The sequence below is a fragment of the Megalops cyprinoides genome, chromosome 10, assembly GCF_013368585.1.
Source record: "Megalops cyprinoides isolate fMegCyp1 chromosome 10, fMegCyp1.pri, whole genome shotgun sequence".
NCBI classification, from domain to species: Eukaryota; Metazoa; Chordata; class Actinopteri; order Elopiformes; family Megalopidae; genus Megalops; species Megalops cyprinoides.
In genome coordinates, this window is record NC_050592.1 from 28244611 (window position 1) to 28264339 (window position 19729).

General features: G+C 43.0%; 1 protein-coding gene across 1 annotated transcript; it reads right to left on the reverse strand.

Moving 5' to 3' along the window:
- Positions 1–12905: 12905 nt before the first annotated feature.
- Positions 12906–16599, reverse strand: LOC118785045 (serine/threonine-protein kinase pim-1). The gene is made up of 7 exons (XM_036539570.1): positions 16566–16599; positions 15930–16127; positions 15380–15474; positions 14778–14828; positions 13578–13956; positions 13141–13317; positions 12906–13024 (listed from the first exon to the last, which is right to left on the reverse strand). Exons 1-7 carry the CDS (start codon positions 16597–16599, stop codon positions 12906–12908), a joined length of 1053 nt encoding a protein of 350 aa, XP_036395463.1.
- Between the last annotated feature and the right edge of the window lie 3130 nt (positions 16600–19729).

Here is a 19729-nt window from a genome sequence, read left to right on the forward strand (position 1 = left end):
TCATGGTCTTCAAAAAAAATAAATATTTAAAAAGCCATATTAGTAATATTTGCACATTACTGTGAAGACAAGAATATAATGTGGCTCCAAGTGTGTATAGGCATTTTACAAAGCAACTTGTAACATGGTTTTTGTCAGCCCCGGCTGTTTTATATTGCTGTCTTTGCCACATGCCAGGAGTGAGAAATCATGACTTACTCGTCTTCCTATGGCACAGTTATTAACATACATTATGTGTTATGTTTGATCCTCTGACTGTCTTGGGTGATATAACGTGCTGGAACGGCGTGGCAAATTTGCCTTGAACATTGGAACAATATTTTCCATGTTAAATACTCGTATTGAATCAATTACCCCGCAATTTTTATTTGTCTGTGCATGTTGAATGTATTCTTTATTTCCCTTTTCATTCCTTGACCATATGGCTACACTTTAGTTTAAAACCTTCTGCATGATTCTGCAGCGTTTCATTTTCTTATGTTTTACCAATTGACCACGCAAAACCTGGGAAGAATGAAATTTGTCCCTGTATGCCTAATAAATGCTGAAACAGAAGTAGTCAGAAATTGATATGGGAGGTATTTTTTAATGCAGGGTTTTCAAAAATGAGGTTAGTTTCCCTGAAGCACAATCCCCTGATTAAAGCGTAGTATATTTTAGAGTTTAAAATCTCATTTTAAGGAATGCATTTTTCCATATACTGTGTGTCAAACATACTGCATACTACTTGCATGTATATCATTTATTGGCCCTCATATTTATCCTAGACATATGCTGTGGAATATGTTATAAAAGTCCCCAATGCTGCCAAATATGTTCCACAATACATGCATAGCATTGTATGTGTGAAAGTGACAACCATTGGCATAATTTATAAGATGTGGTGAATATCTTGACACACACTCCTTATTCCTTATAGTCCAAGATTTTGTTTCATAAGGGTCACCTGCAAGTCTGGGAACGCCTCGCTATTTGTTAGAACTCATATCAGCTTACCTGGAAAACTTAACAGCGTGTGCTTGAACATGGCTGTTTCCAGCCAGGCCGTCAGTACTTTGAGTTGCGAGCGACGGTCACGACAAAGTATTTATAGAAATTAAAAATAAAGCGAAGCGAGGGGGTTCTACAGCCTTCGGTGACGTCTCTCTGCGCATTTGCGGGGCATGAGGGGGGTCCGCTGGTCACGGGAAAAGCAGCCGTCTGCCATGGGACCTGTGCCATGCTCCTGTGTACCACCTGCCACTCCACCAGACTTTTTTCCATGGAGCGAAATTCCAAATCCGCCGTCACCGTGGTGACGGAACGCAGGCCGCGCCACGCTCCGCCTGCTCGTCCAAGCCATCCCAGAAATAGCCTCTCTATTTAAAGCGCCAGTCACACCCTTTTTTTCTCTCTCTAACGTGTTTTTATATCCAACCTTTCATCTTTTACGTCAAGTTGTTATGATATTTATATGTTATGGTTACCTCTGACAGATGATAATGTAATGTTTGCAAATACCCTGTTTTTTGTGTCTGTATATACAATAAAGAAGCACAAAAACGCACTGTGCTGCATGGATTCTCTCATTTTGTCACAGCTCCCTTGTGTGGATTGCATGTGCGTGTGTGTGTGCGTGTGTGTGTGCGTGTGTGTGTGTGTGTGTGTGTGTGTGTGTGTGTGTGTGTGTGTGTGTTTGTAAGATTCAGCTAGGTCAACATTCAACCAGATAAGCAATATCAGATCTAAGCAAAAACAAACTTTGCTAACCTGCATGATTGAAATCAAATGGGCCAAAAGACAACTCTGCTGCCAGCAGTCATTGTAGTGGTCAGAGACCAGATGTTTTTCCTAAAACCTACTATTGCACTGGGTTCTATTTATTTATTTATTCTTTTTTTCATTCATTCCCATCATGGGAATGAATGTATATATCCATTTATATATATCATTTATATATACACAGTATATATTACAATGCAAATCACAGGAGCAACTACCACAACCAGTAGTAATAAACAATGATTACCTGAGCACATGAAAGATCACTGTGATGATGGTAGGTGGCAGTGAGATCTCTGAGCACATGAAAGATCACTGTGATGATGGTAGGTGGCAGTGTGATCTCAGTGAAAGATCACTGTGATGATGGTAGGTGGCAGTGAGATCTCTGAGCACATGAAAGATCACTGTGATGATGGTAGGTAGCAATGTGATCTCAGTGAAAGATCACTGTGATGATGGTAGGTGGCAGTGTGATCTCAGTGAAAGATCACTGTGATGATGGTAGGTGGCAGTGAGATCTCTGAGCACATGAAAGATCACTGTGATGATGGTAGGTGGCAGTGTGATCTCAGTGAAAGATCACTGTGATGATGGTAGGTGGCAGTGAGATCTCAGTGAAAGATCACTGTGATGATGGTAGGTGGCAGTGTGATCTCAGTGAAAGATCACTGTGATGATGGTAGGTGGCAGTGTGATCTCAGTGAAAGATAACTGTGATGATGGTAGGTGGCAGTGAGATCTCAGTGAAAGATCACTGTGATGATGGTAGGTGGCAGTGAGATCTCAGTGAAAGATCACTGTGATGATGGTAGGTGGCAGTGTGATCTCAGTGAAAGATAACTGTGATGATGGTAGGTGGCAGTGAGATCTCAGTGAAAGATCACTGTGATGATGGTAGGTGGCAGTGAGATCTCAGTGAAAGATCACTGTGATGATGGTAGGTGGCAGTGAGATCTCTGAGCACATGAAAGATCACTGTGATGATGGTAGGTGGCAGTGAGATCTCAGTGAAAGATCACTGTGATGATGGTAGGTGGCAGTGAGCTCTCTGAGCACATGAAAGATCTCTGTGATGATGGTAGGTGGCAGTGTGATCTCAGTGAAAGATCACTGTGATGATGGTAGGTGGCAGTGTGATCTCAGTGAAAGATCACTGTGATGATGATAGGTGGCAGTGTGATCTCAAGGTCAGAGAACTACACTTGAGAGCTGCAGGTTCAAACCCCCACCGTGTCACTGCAATTCCCTGAGCAAGGCAACAAACAGGAATTGGCCAGATACACATCTGTTCCTATATGTCATGCTTAAAATGCACTGTGGTGTAGAAATGAGTGGCTACTATACAATAAAAATGCTATACTCAAAACTACAGTATTAAATAGTATACTACCATAATATATAATACTATGCATACTGTTATAACACATGCCTAAAGAGGCAGGGTGTTCCATCTTTCCTTCACCTGACATGCAGAAGTGCTCAGAAGTTACAGCTCATCTATCCATCTTTATTAGATCTCTTCTTTTCCTATTGTAATCCCAGAGCGCCTCTTACGTTGGCTTTTATAAACTAAGCACAAAGGCAGAAGCGGAGAAGTCCTGGGATTCGCTTAAGCCATGCAGCCCTTATCCCCAACTCCCTTTGAACATCTGTGTGCCGTAAATTGTGGATGCACCGCCATTGAGAAGGGCACGTCGACCATACCACAGGGGTGACATTAAACGAGATGATTGTTTGACCATGCAGGACCTTGATATTTTTTGGTTTTATAAGAATTTTCTTTTTTTTTTTGTCTTCATGCGGTCTTGGATTTTTAGGAACAAAGGCAAGGGAAGCGAGGGTTTGTTCTTTCCCAAATGTAGCATGGTAGCATTTAGCCTCCTGGTGGGGTGGCCTATCATCATCCTTTTGGCAAATTACTTTTAAGAGACGCTCAAGTGGCATGGCAAAAAAAGTAAGTGCATGACCTCCTCTTTTATTCTCCATTTGCATTCATTCTATTTGATTTCAATATAAGTGTCTTGCTCAAGTTAGTTGACTTCCAAGGGGATGGAGATATCAGACCAATCAAATGACTTGTGAACTTCTGAGGTGTTCAATCAATAGGATCCATTGTCTTCATCCTATGGAACTTCAAGCTCCAATTTTTTTATTACCGAGACTAGTGAAATGTTCATGCAATATTTATCTCCAGCTCATATCTGCATGAGTTCACATGACTGTGTTGAGCGGGAACATGACTATGATTGCATTGAGCATCCACACCACTCAAAGGTTTAAATGCAGAGCCTTAAGGAGTTGCAAAGAAAGAGCGCTTGTCTTCAGAGATTCCCCCTGATCTGCCAGATGAGTTCCTGACAGCCCAAAGATCCTTTTAAGCCCTTCTACTCCTTCAATCTTCCTTCCCCTGACACTGATTTCACAATTAGCAACCGGAGAGAAAGAGACACGCATCTATTCATTTTAATGATCTTTCCTTATTGATCACTCGCATCGGGAAGGGGGGGGGGGGGGGGGGGTAGTGATTCATTTTTGCTGGTCTATCACTCCCACTGATGAAATAATACGCTACATAACCGTCTAATGGACAGCCGAGACATGGACCAGCCGACCTCAGCTTGACCCCGTGCAGCGCTCTCTACCCGGCCTCGCTCCAAGAGAGAGCGGAGACTGAAAATCATTGAAAAATGGCTCCACTTCCACTCGTCTACCACGCACTGTCTCTTCATCAAAAAAAAAGAGAGAACAGATATTCCGGTTCCTGCTGCCTGACATCTGCAATCTCACTCAACCACTGGGCAGCAGAAACAAAACAAATATCTTAATTCAGCTGGTCCTTGTGCATGGAAATTGCTGGGCCTGCCCGTGCCCCCTGCAAACATGTAGCTTTCTGTTGGGCTTTTGCTGGAGTGCCGATTGAGACGTTTGAGCAAAGTGATCCCCATCATTCGAGACCTTTTGTGATCCATTTCAAATCAGTTTCAAACGCTCTGCCTCTTGGATCTCAGCAGACTATTTGTAAAGGGCTCGCGAGGCTTGTCCGCACATTCTAGCACTGCAGTAAACATCAGTGTATTCTGCCACTGAAACCGCAGCTTGGAGGTTGTTCCCTATAGCGTTAGCGCAGGGAAACGCACTTCCCAAATTACTTTGCTTGCCGTTTTCAGTCTCTTTTAAATTTGGCTTGCTGCGTTTGGTACTGGAAGAATGCCGAGTATGGGGCCAAGAGAGGTCACCCCATAAGGTATCATAGCATTGGGTATCCATGGGGACCAGAGTGGGCTATGCCTGTGAAATGAAGGGTAGGCCAGAGTATAAACATTTTCCTTGCTGATTGCACCGGAGTTTCAGCTGTTTCTGGTGCAGCAGAAGGATTTTATTTTTAACCCAGGGTAAAGGAGTCTGATGCATTCCAAACTCATCACCTCCTGAGTCCTGACTCACTGTAACTGATACCCGCTCACTATCCCATGGACCGGTCTCCTGACTCTGGGTGCTTACTGCCTCATGACAACAGTGCTAAGATCAGCTTGCCCATCCCCCCAGTCCTGATCCCTTCCTTTTAGTGAAAAATTTTGATTCTGATCCAGAATTTGTTGCTGAGGGCAGAAAGAGCCTGCACCTGTCTGCTAAGTGTCCAGCTGAAGCATGACCTCTTGGTCATCAAGACCCAGGAAGAGGTAAGGTCCAGGACAAATGAAGAAGCACAGGGCATTTGAGAGGGACAGGAAGTCCTAGAAAGACACCAGTATCAATAGTGGTGTTTCCCAGAGCTGGTCCTGGGAAGCCACTGTGTATGTCGGCCTTCATTCAAACTGACCTCTTAACCTGTCAGGCTTCCACTGCACTGAACACTGATCTGGGTTTGACTCCCCTTAACAGATCATCTCCTGTGAGAATTTTGAGAAGGCAGTGGATTGTTGGAAAGGCATTTGGGCTAAGAGAAAGACACAAGCAAAGGTATTTCTCCAGTGTGTTCCCAACCACTTAAGACCTTTAAACATTCACTAGCACAAGCATGGCAATCAACAGTGAATACCTCCTGAGTAGTCAATAAATAGCTCAAATAAATGTTATATATTCCTGAGCTCAGATGGTACAAAAACCAACTTACCCAGATCATCCTATGGTAACCCCAATACCTAAGTGGACAAACCCAGGAATGCTGTTACCTAAGGGGGTGGGATCATGGGAAACCAAGACAGCCTGTAGGGACTTTGGGGAGACCTCCATCTGCTCAGCCTTTCACTAACGGACCCAAACCGCAAGTGCAGCTCCGTGATCAATAAGCCTACAAGCTACTCTTTTTTAATGAATGTTTTATCATGAAAGCCTTTTTGTTGAAGATCAGACCGAAGCATTGCTTTTAACTTTTGATCATGTGCTTGCATCTAATGGATGTAACATTAATATGGTATTAGGCTGGCCAAGAAGTTAAGGTGCCCCACTTAGAGCGACCCTAAACTAAATGTTGACCAAGGAGCAGTCAAACCCCTCTCCTCCAGCTGTGGCTATCCTGAACAGGAGTGGCACTTGTGAGGATTCGGTCAATAAGCAAACGTCTTCACTCGGATCCTCGGAGCAGGAGAGCAGGTGGAGACGGATGGGACCAGACATGACTTAATCACATAAATAATAAAGCATTCCACCGTACGGCCCGAATTCCTATAGAATCCATATGTTCCAGGACTGCGAGGAAATATAGGATTTCACACATCCGTGTGTAAAGAAAGACTCGTCATTTCGTTAAAAACGTCAAAGACATTTAACGATCTTGTCGCGTGATCAAAGTGAAGAAAGAAATAAAAAAATCATCAAATTGATTGCATTTTCTACATCTGCGGTGGTGAAAAACAATAACTGCAGCTTAAAAGTATGGTTTTTTAAGGATAATTTTAAGGTTTGTTGCTTTTTCGGATTTTTCAAGTCTTTTCCAGACTGTATAATATGGAGCGGGAACAGTTGATTACATAATGTTAGGCTAGACCTGAACGTTCTTGGCATTCTAGCGTATTCAATCATTCGCTGCATTCCTACATCCCAGATCTAGCCATTAAAAAGAGTTTCCTGAGCTAGGATTTCCCTTCATGTGTTTTAAATCGAAATTATGATCCCGGAGCATGCCAGGCACATGGACGGAGTGAACCGAGAGATCTGGAGAAAGTGGGTTAAAGTAATTAGGAGATTTTTCTTCCTGTGAACCCCCAATATGCACCGTTGCCACCCAGAATATAACCTACATTATGACTGCACCTGAAAGATACATATAGAGTGCCATCTGATCATGCGACGCTCGTGTCAAGCGTTGAACAATAAGGCGATAACCCCGGTGTTTGTGGTATGCTTGGAGAACTTGCAATCAGACAATAAGAGACAGTCTAGGCTTCCAGACAGGAATTGGCTCCAAAGGTGATGTCACTTCCCCCCTCCTTGAACGACAGTGGAAGGGTGGACGGGAGAGCACATACTTCATTTAAGCCCGCAGCGAAGTGTAAATCACTTCTATTAACCACCAAAAAAGTAAAGGCAAAATTACATTAGTGATGCGCTGGCTGTGGCTCCGAAATGCTTGGAATAGTAACACTCATGGCCTCAAAAAGTACCCTTTGCCAGGACAGTATAGTTACAGATTCTGTGTCCCTTTAATGGGGCTGAATTATGTACCGTGGTTATGGGTACAACAGAAATGTGTGTGTGCAGAGATATGAACCCCACAAGACAAGGTGATCAGCACTCAGTGGCCGCCACCACTACTGCTGCTGCTGCCATGTATACCAGGATTTATTCATCTTTAACTACAATAGTACAAATTGACATATTTTCACTGTTCGCCACTATAAGAGAAAAGTGGGTTTGCTTATGTGGGACACCGTTGACTGTTGTTTCACATGGTCTTGAGTGACATCTGGTGGAGTAAATAGGGAAGTCCATGTTAGTTTCTTTTTAACCTACAGATTTGTAGAGGTGATAGTAATATTTATATGCTGTATATTATATACCTTTCTCATTTAGGAGACACTCTTATCCAGAGCGACATACATTTCCAAAACAAAGACCATTCATGGTGTATTGGTATTTTTGGGGACTTCAAACTTCAAACACAGAGTTTTTGGCTGCTGAGGTGCTTGGCTCATGATTATGAGTGAATGAGCAGGCATTTTCACACATACAGCAGGATAATGTGCAGAGGTGAGATTCATGCTACCCCCTTCCTCATTTCTCCCATCAGTGCTGCTCCTACAGCTACCACTGATACTGATGGCTCTCCAGCTATCAAGGTGTGACTACATTTATGATGGGATTACTAAAGGTAACACCTTCACTGCCAAGGAACGTGAAAGATTTCTCTCTTCTCAATTCTGACATCTGACTGTTGATATCCCCCACAAAACATACTGTGACAATAACTGTTCATGGCTAACAGGTGCTTCAGCAGTGCTAACACAGTTACTGTACTGTGGCAAAGGTGGACAACCATCACTTCCACAAAGTTAAACCCAAATGTTGCCAATATGCCAGATGAATGTGTAGAAGCACTCAGTTTAGTTGACAAGTCAAAATGCAATGAAATAAAAAGTAAAAGTATGTACATGCTTCTGCCTCATTGGGGTTTCTAATGGCTAATTGGCTACATTGTGTCTTACCTGTGCATTAACCTTTGCTTCCATTGTGCTGTACAGCACCTGCTTTAACTGGAAATGCTCCACATGATTATTCATAAAATTGAATCATGAAAATGTATTTCTGTTTAGAAATTACAAAAAATACTTGAACATGAAAGAAATTGACCAACACCTCTCACAAAAGTAAAAAGAAGGAGCAAACAAACTCACAAAAACAAGTAATCTATTTTTAAAGCCAACAAACAAAAGGCACCAGCCTGAGAACACAGCCAAAGTTCTGACAAAAAGGAGAGCCTCTTGGCAACAGTTACACATACAAAGGCAAGATAATGCAAGAGGCCATAATTTATCGTGGATATTGGCATGGCACTGTTGCTGTTTTGATGTTCATTATGTACCACACCCTCCAAAGTGTCTGAGGTTACTGTCTGGGTTTCTGTTGCTACATTGTTCTAGACTTTATTATATGTACTTTTGTACCCTTTCTTTGTATTTTACTCTGGATAGGTGACCAGATGCAATGTCATTTTGCAGTATGTACAATGGTAGCTTCTGAGCTCTGTGTGTGAGGGGGTGGACAGCCTGGAGAAATATGGGGTTTTGAGGGTGTAACCTCTGGGCATTGTTCAAAAATACAGCTGTTGAAGGCGAGATAATGTGATGAGAAGTGGGCTATTATTATCCTACACTAATTGTACCACAAAAGCCAGACCATAGCTCATAACACTTATATAACACTTAATATATTTACAAAAGCAACAAATGTGCTGACCTTCCCTTTAGGGAAATGATAAGGCAGGCTAAACAGTAGCTGCTGGCATGGGAGTAACCTAACTGCACAGAGCAGACTGGACACATGATACAAGAGTGACAGGTGACTCCAGATCTCTCTCCCAGTCCCCCTCCCACTGTCCTGTTTCACTTTTCAGCAGTTACCATAATGTCCAGTTAAATGGAAGCCTGCAGCTTACACTAACTGCTGCTGAGACTATGTTATGCCTTTAGGGAAAACAACTAATTTATCAGCTTACTGAAGTAGTTTCAAACACATCTATGATACATTTGCATTTCTAGGGCCTATGCCAGGGTATTCACCCACTAGCTGAGAGGCCAACTGCAGGCTGCCATAGACCTGCTGTCCCAAAATAAATATATATTAACATGCATCAATAATTATGACTACTTAGACCTTCAGCGTTGTTATTACTAATGCCATGAGAACTTGTGCCATGAATGTCACTTGTTTTTCTTTCATCAGAATGTGCTGTTAAATTTCTCAGTTTGGTTTCCTGATTGTTTTTAATGTGAACCTGGAATATTTGTTGTTACTGTTGTTTTCAATGTAATTTTTTCCCCCTTAAATTTAAGGATCCCTTACAGGTTTTATATTGATAAATTATCACAAATGAGAAACAAATATGAGGGAATAATTAGGCTTTATTCTGATCAGTAATAACTATGCACATTGTGAGAATGTGTCTACATTGTTTACAGTCATAGTACTTATTTACTCACTTATATACACACCGTTTATCAGGGAAAGTTGAACATGTTCAGCCTGCCTGCATTATTTTTATGAAAATCTGGCCACTATGAAATAGTGGTTTTAAGACCTTTGACCTGTGCTGTCATTCAACAAAGATGATGAGGTGCACTCCGCTTATAAGAATCACATCCTTCCAGGACAATTTAATTTTTATGAACAGATTAAACATAAAAATGGAGTGAATGGTTAACGTTTTCTCACATTTAATTTAGAAATATCCTTACCTACATGCTTCAAATATGGACAAAAACATGCAATGCAATGCCTTCTGCAATCCTTTATATTTCCTTTAAATAATAGAAAGTAATAATATGGTTGACATGAATTATTTAAATGTCACCGTGTGAAAGGCTATCACTGTGTAATGCACAATGCTGTGGTGCAGTCAATGTCCTTGTCAGACCCGCCTCCAGCCAACTCCTTGTTCAGCCACGGCCACGCTCTGAGTCGCCTGAGTTTTAACCACACCTGCAGCAAATTCAGTTAATCACCACGGGGGATTTAAGGATCGCAATTCAGGCACCTCTTTGTGAGGTATTGCATTTGCATGCTGAACTGGTGTCTTGGTGTTTGTGCCTTGCTCTGTTCCTGTTTTGACCTGTTTGCCTGTGTTTTGACCCTGCTTATTGTCTGGCGGTTTGGATTGGTTGTTTGGTATTACTGTTTGCCCTCCAGGTTCTTTGACCCTGGCTTGTGTTTGGACCATTCTTGAAGATTTCTGTTTTGGATTTGTGGATTCTATTAAAAGTACTAGAGCTCTGCACTTGGGTCTTCTGACTCTTTCGTTACAGTCCTTAACTAAACTCAGTAATAATCTGAATCTTAGACAGTTTAGATAGAATGCTCAATGTCACAGCTACATGTCTTTGGCCAGACTAATTTTATTGTAAGATTAAGTCAGAATTGTTGATCTGTAGAAAGTGGGTTTCTTCTTTTTTCCATATCAAGTGGCAAGCTGGATACAATGGACACTTAACTAAACACCCAAGCAGTTAGCAGCACAGCTGTTTCATTAGAGTATTTTACATACTGGTGCTTCATTAATTAGCAGATGTGAATTTGAAATAGAATGTGCTCATATTGAAAATTTGTTTTTTTTATTTTAATTGTGTACCATTGAAGCCCATCAAGTATCATACTGCATGTAAGTAAGTCTAAAATTATTCTCATAAACACACATTTTAATCCTCATAATCAGTGTATTTCAACAGTGTTAGAAGAGGAATGGTTCTGTCACTATGTGTAGCTGAATCTTATAAGCAGAGTGCAATGTATATACCAATTGTAATGATGTGGACATTCCTTGTGATGCCACTAGATGGCAACAGTATTACACAAGGTGAGAGACCTTACAGACGTTGTTGTGGTATATAGCTAGTGGCCGCTGAACACATTGTACCTTAAAAGAAACTGCATAAATCATAAAAAAGCATACATAAGCATGGCAGAATGGCTGCATTAAGCATTTATAATAGATTATGCATGATACATGAAATGGATAAGATGAAATAGCTAATTACATCATTGGTTTGTGAGACATTTAAAAACAACAACACAAAGCACTGGTTCCTGGTTAGCTTGCTATTGCGGAATAACAGTCACATGCTGCATCTGAACCCATTCTAGCTACTTTTAGCCTCTCTACCTATTATAAGCCATGTGTTGAGTCTGGCTGAATATTTTTCGCAGATAACAGGTGAGTTAGGTCGAGGTCAACTAGACTACAGTAAAACAAATTGATGGGCAAAATGTTCACCATTTAGAAGCTGATGTAGTAACATCAAGTGATAGCAATCATTTGTGTTCTAGCAAAAAAGATATTAGCTAGGTAGTGAGTCAACACATCCATAATAACACTGCCTTGTAGACAACAGAACAGATATGAAATGTTTTGCTGACCACATTTTTTCCCAGTGATGCAAGCACAAATGTAATGGCCAGATGTAAAAACTCACAGAGTTCATAATAGAATGTGGTAATTGATTTCAAGTTGCTTGCCACGTGTATGGAGAGCTGCGCAGATATGAGCTTTACGGATCTCAAAAAGCTGATCACATACAAAGGTGATACATACATATTATATTGACTAGCAAATGTACATAGCATACATTGCTGCCCAGATAAAGCAAAATAAATTTAAAATTAGCAACACATTCAACTGGATGCTCACAAGTAGGGAGGAAAAAAGTACTTAGACAGTAGTACTTACTCCCATAGGGAAAATTCCACACATTGTAAATGGCTGGGAGGTCACACACACACACACACACACACACACACACACACACACACACACACACACACAAACACACACAACAGAGGAATGTCCACACTCGAGCCCTTTTGCCAATTGCAACAGGCATCCTTCTCCCAAGAAATGAGGTGTTCCATGTGGCTCTTTGTCATGGGTTTCACTGCTGGCCAAGCTGCCATTCCCTCTGTGTCACTTCCTTGGCTCCATCAGCTCAGAAACCTGCAGGTCAGCACAGCAGACACTGCAGGAGAATATGAGACATCAACAGTCAGAGTGCAACTCACTCATGTTAAAATGTGTATGTGTGTGTGTGTGTGTGTGTGTGTGTGGGGTGTGTGTGTGTGTGTGTGTGTGTGTGTGTGAGAGAGAGAGAGAGGGAGAGAGAGAGAGAGAGAGAGGGAGGGAGAGTCATAGGACACATCAAAACACACAGACACTTACAGAAAGCTCACTCTTGGCCCCATGCCATCTGCTTCATGTTCCAAGAGTCCCTGTCTCTTGCACCTGACTCCCATGATATTCTCCAGCTGTGGCGGCCTGCCATTTTTCCAGGCCTCATACACTGATCCCTCTGGCCAATCCTCTGTCTGTCTGCACCTGGGAGGGGTTATAAACACAGAATATAGATCAAATGCTTGTAAGAGAGGAGTTCATTTTAAAGTGGCAATGGGGTAGAGGAATGGGAAGAGGGTAGGAGGGTGGACAGGGTTGGCAGGCATCAAAGGATGGGATGGACTGAGGAGACTGGGTGGAGCCAGGGGTGGCGCTGCAGCTGCTCCAAGGTGGAGCGGTCCTCTGCCCTGCGCTTCAGACACTGGCGAATCACGTGGCGCAGTTCTGTTGGAGGCGAGACACAGGGAACGTGATTGGAGAGAGGACAAAGAGGGGTGACTTAGGAACCCTTTTGGCATCACATGGGATACCCTGCCCCTCCCTCTCCCATGGGTCCTCACCAGGTGAGAGTGCTCTGGTGAAGTTCACCTTGCCCTTAGCAGTCTGCCAGATGTTGGTAAAGGGCAGGTGTCCGCAAACAACCTTGTACAAGGTCACCCCCACTGACCAGACAGTGCAAGGGCCAGCCAGGTACTCTTTCTGTAGAAACACTTCTGGAGGGCTGAAGTGTGGTGTACCTGAGAGACAGACAGACAAACATATGACTAAACACGCTTGCTCCATACATGCAGTTAAGCAGTGTGTCATCTGTGAGAATGAGAAGGCTTTAGCACAAAATAAAGGACATTGCTGGTAAAGTACAATTGGATGATATGAGTGCAGCCATTTTACATGTAACATTAGACATTAGTCTGCATTACCCTGCATAAATGTAACAAATAAGCAGCACATTATCTTCATGAATGCATCAGTGTCCTCAGCTGCTCCTGTCACTGACCAGCAAAGCGCTTGTAGGGAGTGTCCTTCACCAGGTCTCCACAGCCAAAATCAATCAGCTTGAGTTTGAGGGTGCTGGTCTGAATGAGGAGGTTGTCTGGCTTCACGTCCCGGTGCAGGACACCCCGCTCTTGGCAGTGCAGGAGCGCCCGCAGCAGCTGTGCCAGGACAGGCCGTGCCAGCGCCTCTCTCAGGACACCCCCCTGGTCCCGGCAGTAGGCATCCAAATCCTGGCAGGGTTCGGGGCGCTCCAGCACCACAGTGTAGCAGGAGGGCCGGCCCCGCCACTCAATGAGCCCCGCGATGTGGGGGCTGGCTGGCGCCTCTGTCACCCGCTGCAGCAGCGCCACCTCCTGGGGCACAGAGCCCCCCTGTGCGAGCTGTGGGGAGAGGGACCTGGGCAGCACAGCAACAGCGGGCATCCACTGGGGGTCAAAGCACAGCACAGGGATTTATAGAGCTCAGAGCACAGCACAGGGATTTATAGAGCTCAGAGAACAGCACAGGAATTTACAGAGTTCAGAGTACAGCACAGGGATTTATAGAGCTCAGAGAACAGCACAGGAATTTACAGAGTTCAGAGCACAGCATAGGGATTTACAGAGCTCAGAGAACAGCACAGGAATTTACAGAGCTCGGAGCACAGCACAGGGATTTACAGAGCTCAGAGAACAGCACAGGGCTTTACAGAGCTCAGAGAACAGGACAGGGATTTACAGAGCTCAGAGCACAGCACAGGGATTTACAGAGCTCAGAGAACAGCACAGGGCTTTACAGAGCTCAGAGCACAGCACAGGGATTTACAGAGCTCAGAGAACAGCACAGGGCTTTACAGAACTCAGAGAACAGCACAGGGCTTTACAGAGCTCAGAGTACAGCACAGGGATTTACAGAACTCCAGCCCTGGGGGTAAAGCACAGCTATAGTCAGGAGCATAGGGCCCTGATACTGCAGGTGACCTCAGGGTATAAAGAGAAATTTCTAAAGAATGTTCTGACGTCTCTTGATTCAGGGATACAGCACAGCAATTGAACACAGAGCTAACAGACATGAGCACCCACTACTGTTCTACACACCTGCTAATCAGTGCTGAAGAACAGCTCCATTCCCCAGTCTCTAGGGCCTCCCAGCCCTACTGAGCACTTAAGCTGTAAGACACAGCCCTAATGTGGGCCTCCACGGATAATGGATGGGTACTTACTTGCTCCTTCTCTTCATCCTCTTGGTCTTTGGTGACATATTTAAGGGCCACCTGAGGACACCATAGTGGAGATGAGGGAGGTACAGCCCTATCTTCTCACATTGCTTTGCAACAAGACAGGTGGTGCAATTACACAATTGCTGGAGAAATCAGGCGAAAAATGTGAAATGTGGCATTAACATTACATGCAACATGCAATTAAAGATTATGCTACCCAGTTGCATAACCCAGTAAATATTATGAAGACAGTATAGTAATTATGCTGTCTCTATAACAATAGGCTTAACAATATGCTTAAAATCAAGCGCCACTGTTGGAGTGTTTTGTCTTCACACACTTCACGCCAATGCAGGCGGGTTGTCCCACAGTAAGGAGGGAATATGCCCAGCTGCTCTGGTTCCTAACCAAAAAACCCTCCATTTAAGAGATGGAACAATTTGTCTCACTAAAGGAGTGAAGGCTGGGGGCTTCAGAACACTGTGTGCGTTATGTGCTGTGTGTGCTGTGGGCGCTATGTGTGCAGTGTGTGTGTGTGTGTGTGTGTGTGTGTGTGTGCACATTTGTGGACATAAAGTGTAGATGGGAGGGAAGGAGGCACCCACCGGCAATCCATCTGCCCTGCGGATACCTGCATAGACAGACCCGAACGCTCCCTGCCCCAGTAACACTCCCTTTTCGTACCGCATCTCCAAGGGCTCTGCAATACACAACAGGCAGATGTCAGTCTCTGAGAACACGGTGGCCTGACCTTACCCCTGGGTAAGAGACTGAGACACACAGGGTTAGCGTAACATATTAAGTCATAATACTGCTGATGTATGTTTCCTTCAAATCCACAAACCCTGAGTCTCAAACAGAATCAGGCTAAGACTTTTACGTATTTCGATGTTACTAAACAACAGACTTGTCATGATAAGGCCAGAAATGACTCACAATCAGACTAGGCTGAAATCTGAGAGAGGCAGAAGACCACCAGTTGATCTCAACCAGTCACTGTTAGAGGGGCTCTATGAGGGTAATTAAAGTGTCAAATAAAAATAATACTGAATATCGGACTGAAATAAGTGATAGACCCTAACAGCCTAGCGTACTGTAGCTGTATGCTGTATCTTCCTGGCGCCCCCTTGTGGAGAACATTACTGTGACCCATACCTTGCCAAGGCTGCTTGGCTGGTTCAACCTCTGAGTTGCAGAGGTCCGTGTTGTTTCTGAATGTGCATAGGCTCTCTCGCCCTGTTTTGAGGTCCTTAGAGAGCGGCAAGGCCCTCCTTTTCCTCTCAGCTGTACCCCTCCACCTGCTCCTCTGTCCCTTGGTGCATATCTCTGGATGTGTCACCTCAGCCGTCCTCTCTGAAGAAAACACATACAGGGCGAGAGACACACTGTCTTTGCTAACTTCTCTTCTGTACCGTTGTACTTTCCAGATTGCATATTATGGTTCACTTTTGAAAATATGTTAGAGTGGTATAGCATAGAAATTATTTACAATATACTACATTTTATCATTTAGCAGAGACCCATATCCAGAGAGACTACTAAAGTGAATATGATTCTGGTTTTGTATGTCCATTCTTTAATATTTCCACAAAGCATAAATATTCACATTTTCTGATGAATTGACTAAGAAGATGTATTAAATACATTGTAATTGTCATACATAGTATGGCATATATTATTGTATATTTTATGTTGCATATTTCCATACAACATCACTTTCCGTTACTGTAAAAGTAAATAAATATAACATTCTCATGGCCTAATTAGCCGAAATCAGTTATTGTCACACACCTTTATCCGCACACAATCGTTTCTGCTTATGCATTATTCCAGTCAAAGACCGCATATTGTCCGCTAATAATGTTTCTGTGCAGGGAAAGTGGAAGAATCGTTTCATTCTGATTTAAATGTAAATATTCGTTTGGAGACAAACAAATTCGCTTTCAGAATGTTTAGACGTAAGCAGTTACGTTTGGTCATTGGAAATAGTATTCCATCAGCTCATGTTTATTTTTCAGCTTCTCAACGAGAAAACATACATGTTTTTTTTTAGATTTGCTGACCATGTAAAATGAAATATATTTTAAAACATTTATAAATATATGTCAATGACTGATACCTTCTCCTCTGACTACTGCTCGTGACACTCATGAACTGTAGAAAATGAAATGTAGGGGTGGTGGGGCGTTGGATGGAGGGGGTATAGGTTTTATTAGGGGCGCAAAAGTTTCCATAAGTAGGCCTGGAACACACATTCTCAATTGCAAATTTAAGCTTTCCGTGAATAAAAAGTTCTGACAGGTGTTTCGTCTATGCTGGGTTTTGCTGCAAAAGTGTCCGGTTTTTTGGTGCATAGTGTCCGGTGCGTTAGGGTATCAGCCGCAGCCAAAACACGTCCACACAATAATACCTTTAAATACTTTAATTGCCTCTCCCACAAAACATAATAACAATTAAAACCTGATTTTAAAAAATAATTAAAACCATTTTTCCGTTTTTGGTAAATTTACTCTACATCTGGACGTCCGCTAAACCGGTGGTTGGATTTAGAAGCAGTGACGTAGTGTAGGCTATTTACCGGCATGGATTGAAAAGAAGTTAAAACTGACTCATTTCATTCATTCATTCATTCATTCATTCATTCATTCATTCATTCATTCACTATATCTGTGATCTATTTAACAACATCATATGTCGTTATATATAGCATATACTTATATAGCATACTTAGTCTACTTGCAATTATTATGGCCAAATTTCATTACCATTACCATTACCACTTGCTTAGATACACAACTAATGCATCCTCTCCCTCTTGGGGTAATCATATTTTGCCTCTCAATGACCCTTACTGAATAACCATCTTCTTCTTCCAAGAAAATATTCTGCCCAGAACACATTTCCTAGAAAAAAATGCATCCATTAATGATTTTCATTATTTTGGAAAGGTTTCCTTCATTTATTGCTTGTTCAGAATCTGAACTGAGGACAATTTTCTATAATTGTTTACAGGCAACGAAGTATCTGAGAAAGGAGGAAAAGCTGAGATGTCTGGTTGAGGTGGATTGAACTGATATAACCTGGAAAACGAGACAAGCTGAGCTAGTGGAGTCAATTGGGTTTACTTTTATGAGTCATGTTTGATATCTGTGTGCCAGCGCTGGTTGGTGTGGCCAATGTTGTGACTCAAAGGGAAATGCAGGAACAGCCCATGGGCCATGTCTGTGCCACTGGTGCCTTCAGGCACGGTGAAGATGCTAAGTGCCAATGTACTACTGTGCTTTAAGGATACGCTTATATGTACCTTACATTGGCTAAGCTAAGCAACTGGAGAGTGAAGATTCCAGGTGATGCAGAGTTGCCCATTGAATGAGATTAACCATGAAAATTAGAGCAGTTTTGGGTCAATGGTTTGCCCAACAGCCATCCTTCTGTTTCACCCTCACCTGGTATTGTTGATTTTAAATTCATGCAGGACTGACTGAAACTGAGGGGGCAGTTTCACCCGTAACTGGGTTCAGGCTAATTTGCTGTCACAGTGGGGTGTCGGTCAGGACACAGGAGTCAGGTTTCGGGTTCAGTTGTTTATTGGGGATTTGGGAATGGGTGGATGTGGGTGTGTGTGTTGTATGTGTGTGTGTGGTTTCTTTGGCACAGATGCACACAATGCTTGGTCCCCAAGGGCTTGGTCTCCCCAGTTCTTCACCTCCCAGGTATTGTTGCGGTACTGAGGTGGGGGAGGTCACCATCACCTTTATATTGTCCCGTATACGGGCAGGTCCGAGGGCAAATTATCGGCAAAAAAAATTATCGGCTGCCCTCTGCCCTCCCTGGACGACATATCCAGATCCAGATCTCAGTAAAATTAAGGCCAGTACAGGAGACCCCTCACATCCCGCCTATCACCTGATTGACCTGTTGCCCTCGGGACGGCGCTTCAGGTCAATCAAGTCCCACACCACCAGACTAACAAATAGCTTCTTCCCCTGGGCCATACGGACTGCTAACAAACACTGACACCCCCCCCCCCCCAACCCTCTACCTCAATACAACTGTGCAATTCCACTGTGCACTTTAAGTAGTTTTTAAAAAAGGCCATGTTAACGCACGTTTTTCTTTATATTTCTTTTCACTTACAATGTGTCTTCTTTTTAAATTTGTAAATTTGTATTTTACTGTATTTATTGTATTTTATTGTATATTTTGTATATTTTTTTCCCTATGTCGTGTGCCTTATTTGTATTGTGTTTACATAAATGTTCCTCAGTGCGCTGCTGTTGCAGACCGCCCACAATTTCGTTGCACCCCCACCGTGCAATGACAATAAAGCGTATTCTGATTCTGATTCTGAAATGGTGACCTGGGGGCTGTCCTTGGGGGTGCGCCTGTGCCTCAGGTTACCTGCGGGGGTCCCACTGATAAGGGGAGCAGCAGGACCGGTTTGGGTTGTCCTGAGGTCCTGAGTTGTAAACAAGTGCCTGTGAGAGGTGGGGAAGTGCGCAAACAAAGACAAAGACAAAGACAGAAATAGAAACATGTGGCCCTTTTCTACGCTGACACTAATCAAATAAAATATATCAGTCCACAAATATTCTGGGTAGGGGTTCTGACAGCCTATCTCAAAATTTTGCACCTGTCATCAAAACAGGATCAACTCAGGTTGTCATCAGCTAATATGTTCATAATAACACAGAACAATTGCTTATTTGTTTAATTGTTCAACTTTCTGAAAGGGATCGGTGGATATGACAGAAAGCTACCTCGTGTTTATGTTACAAGGAGCAGGGAAAATCCAAGTGCAGGGATGACTCAGGAGACTAAAAGGTTTGGTTCAATGAAAACAACGTTTCTTTTACTGAAGACTCAAGAGGAAACAACCCACGCTTGGTACAAGAGTTCACACACAACAAGCATAGAAACTCAAGACCAAGCAAATAGATGGACAGGGCAGGGCT

Coding starts and splice junctions, on each gene's coding strand:
- LOC118785045 (XM_036539570.1), bottom strand. CDS start 16,599: ATGCATAAGCAGAAACGATTGTGTGCGGATAAAG. Junction 15,475..15,929: donor AGCCAAGCAGCCTTGGCAAG/GTATGGGTCACA, acceptor TGTGTATTGCAG/AGCCCTTGGAGATGCGGTAC. Junction 14,829..15,379: donor GCAGGGCAGATGGATTGCCG/GTGGGTGCCTCC, acceptor TGGTGTCCTCAG/GTGGCCCTTAAATATGTCAC.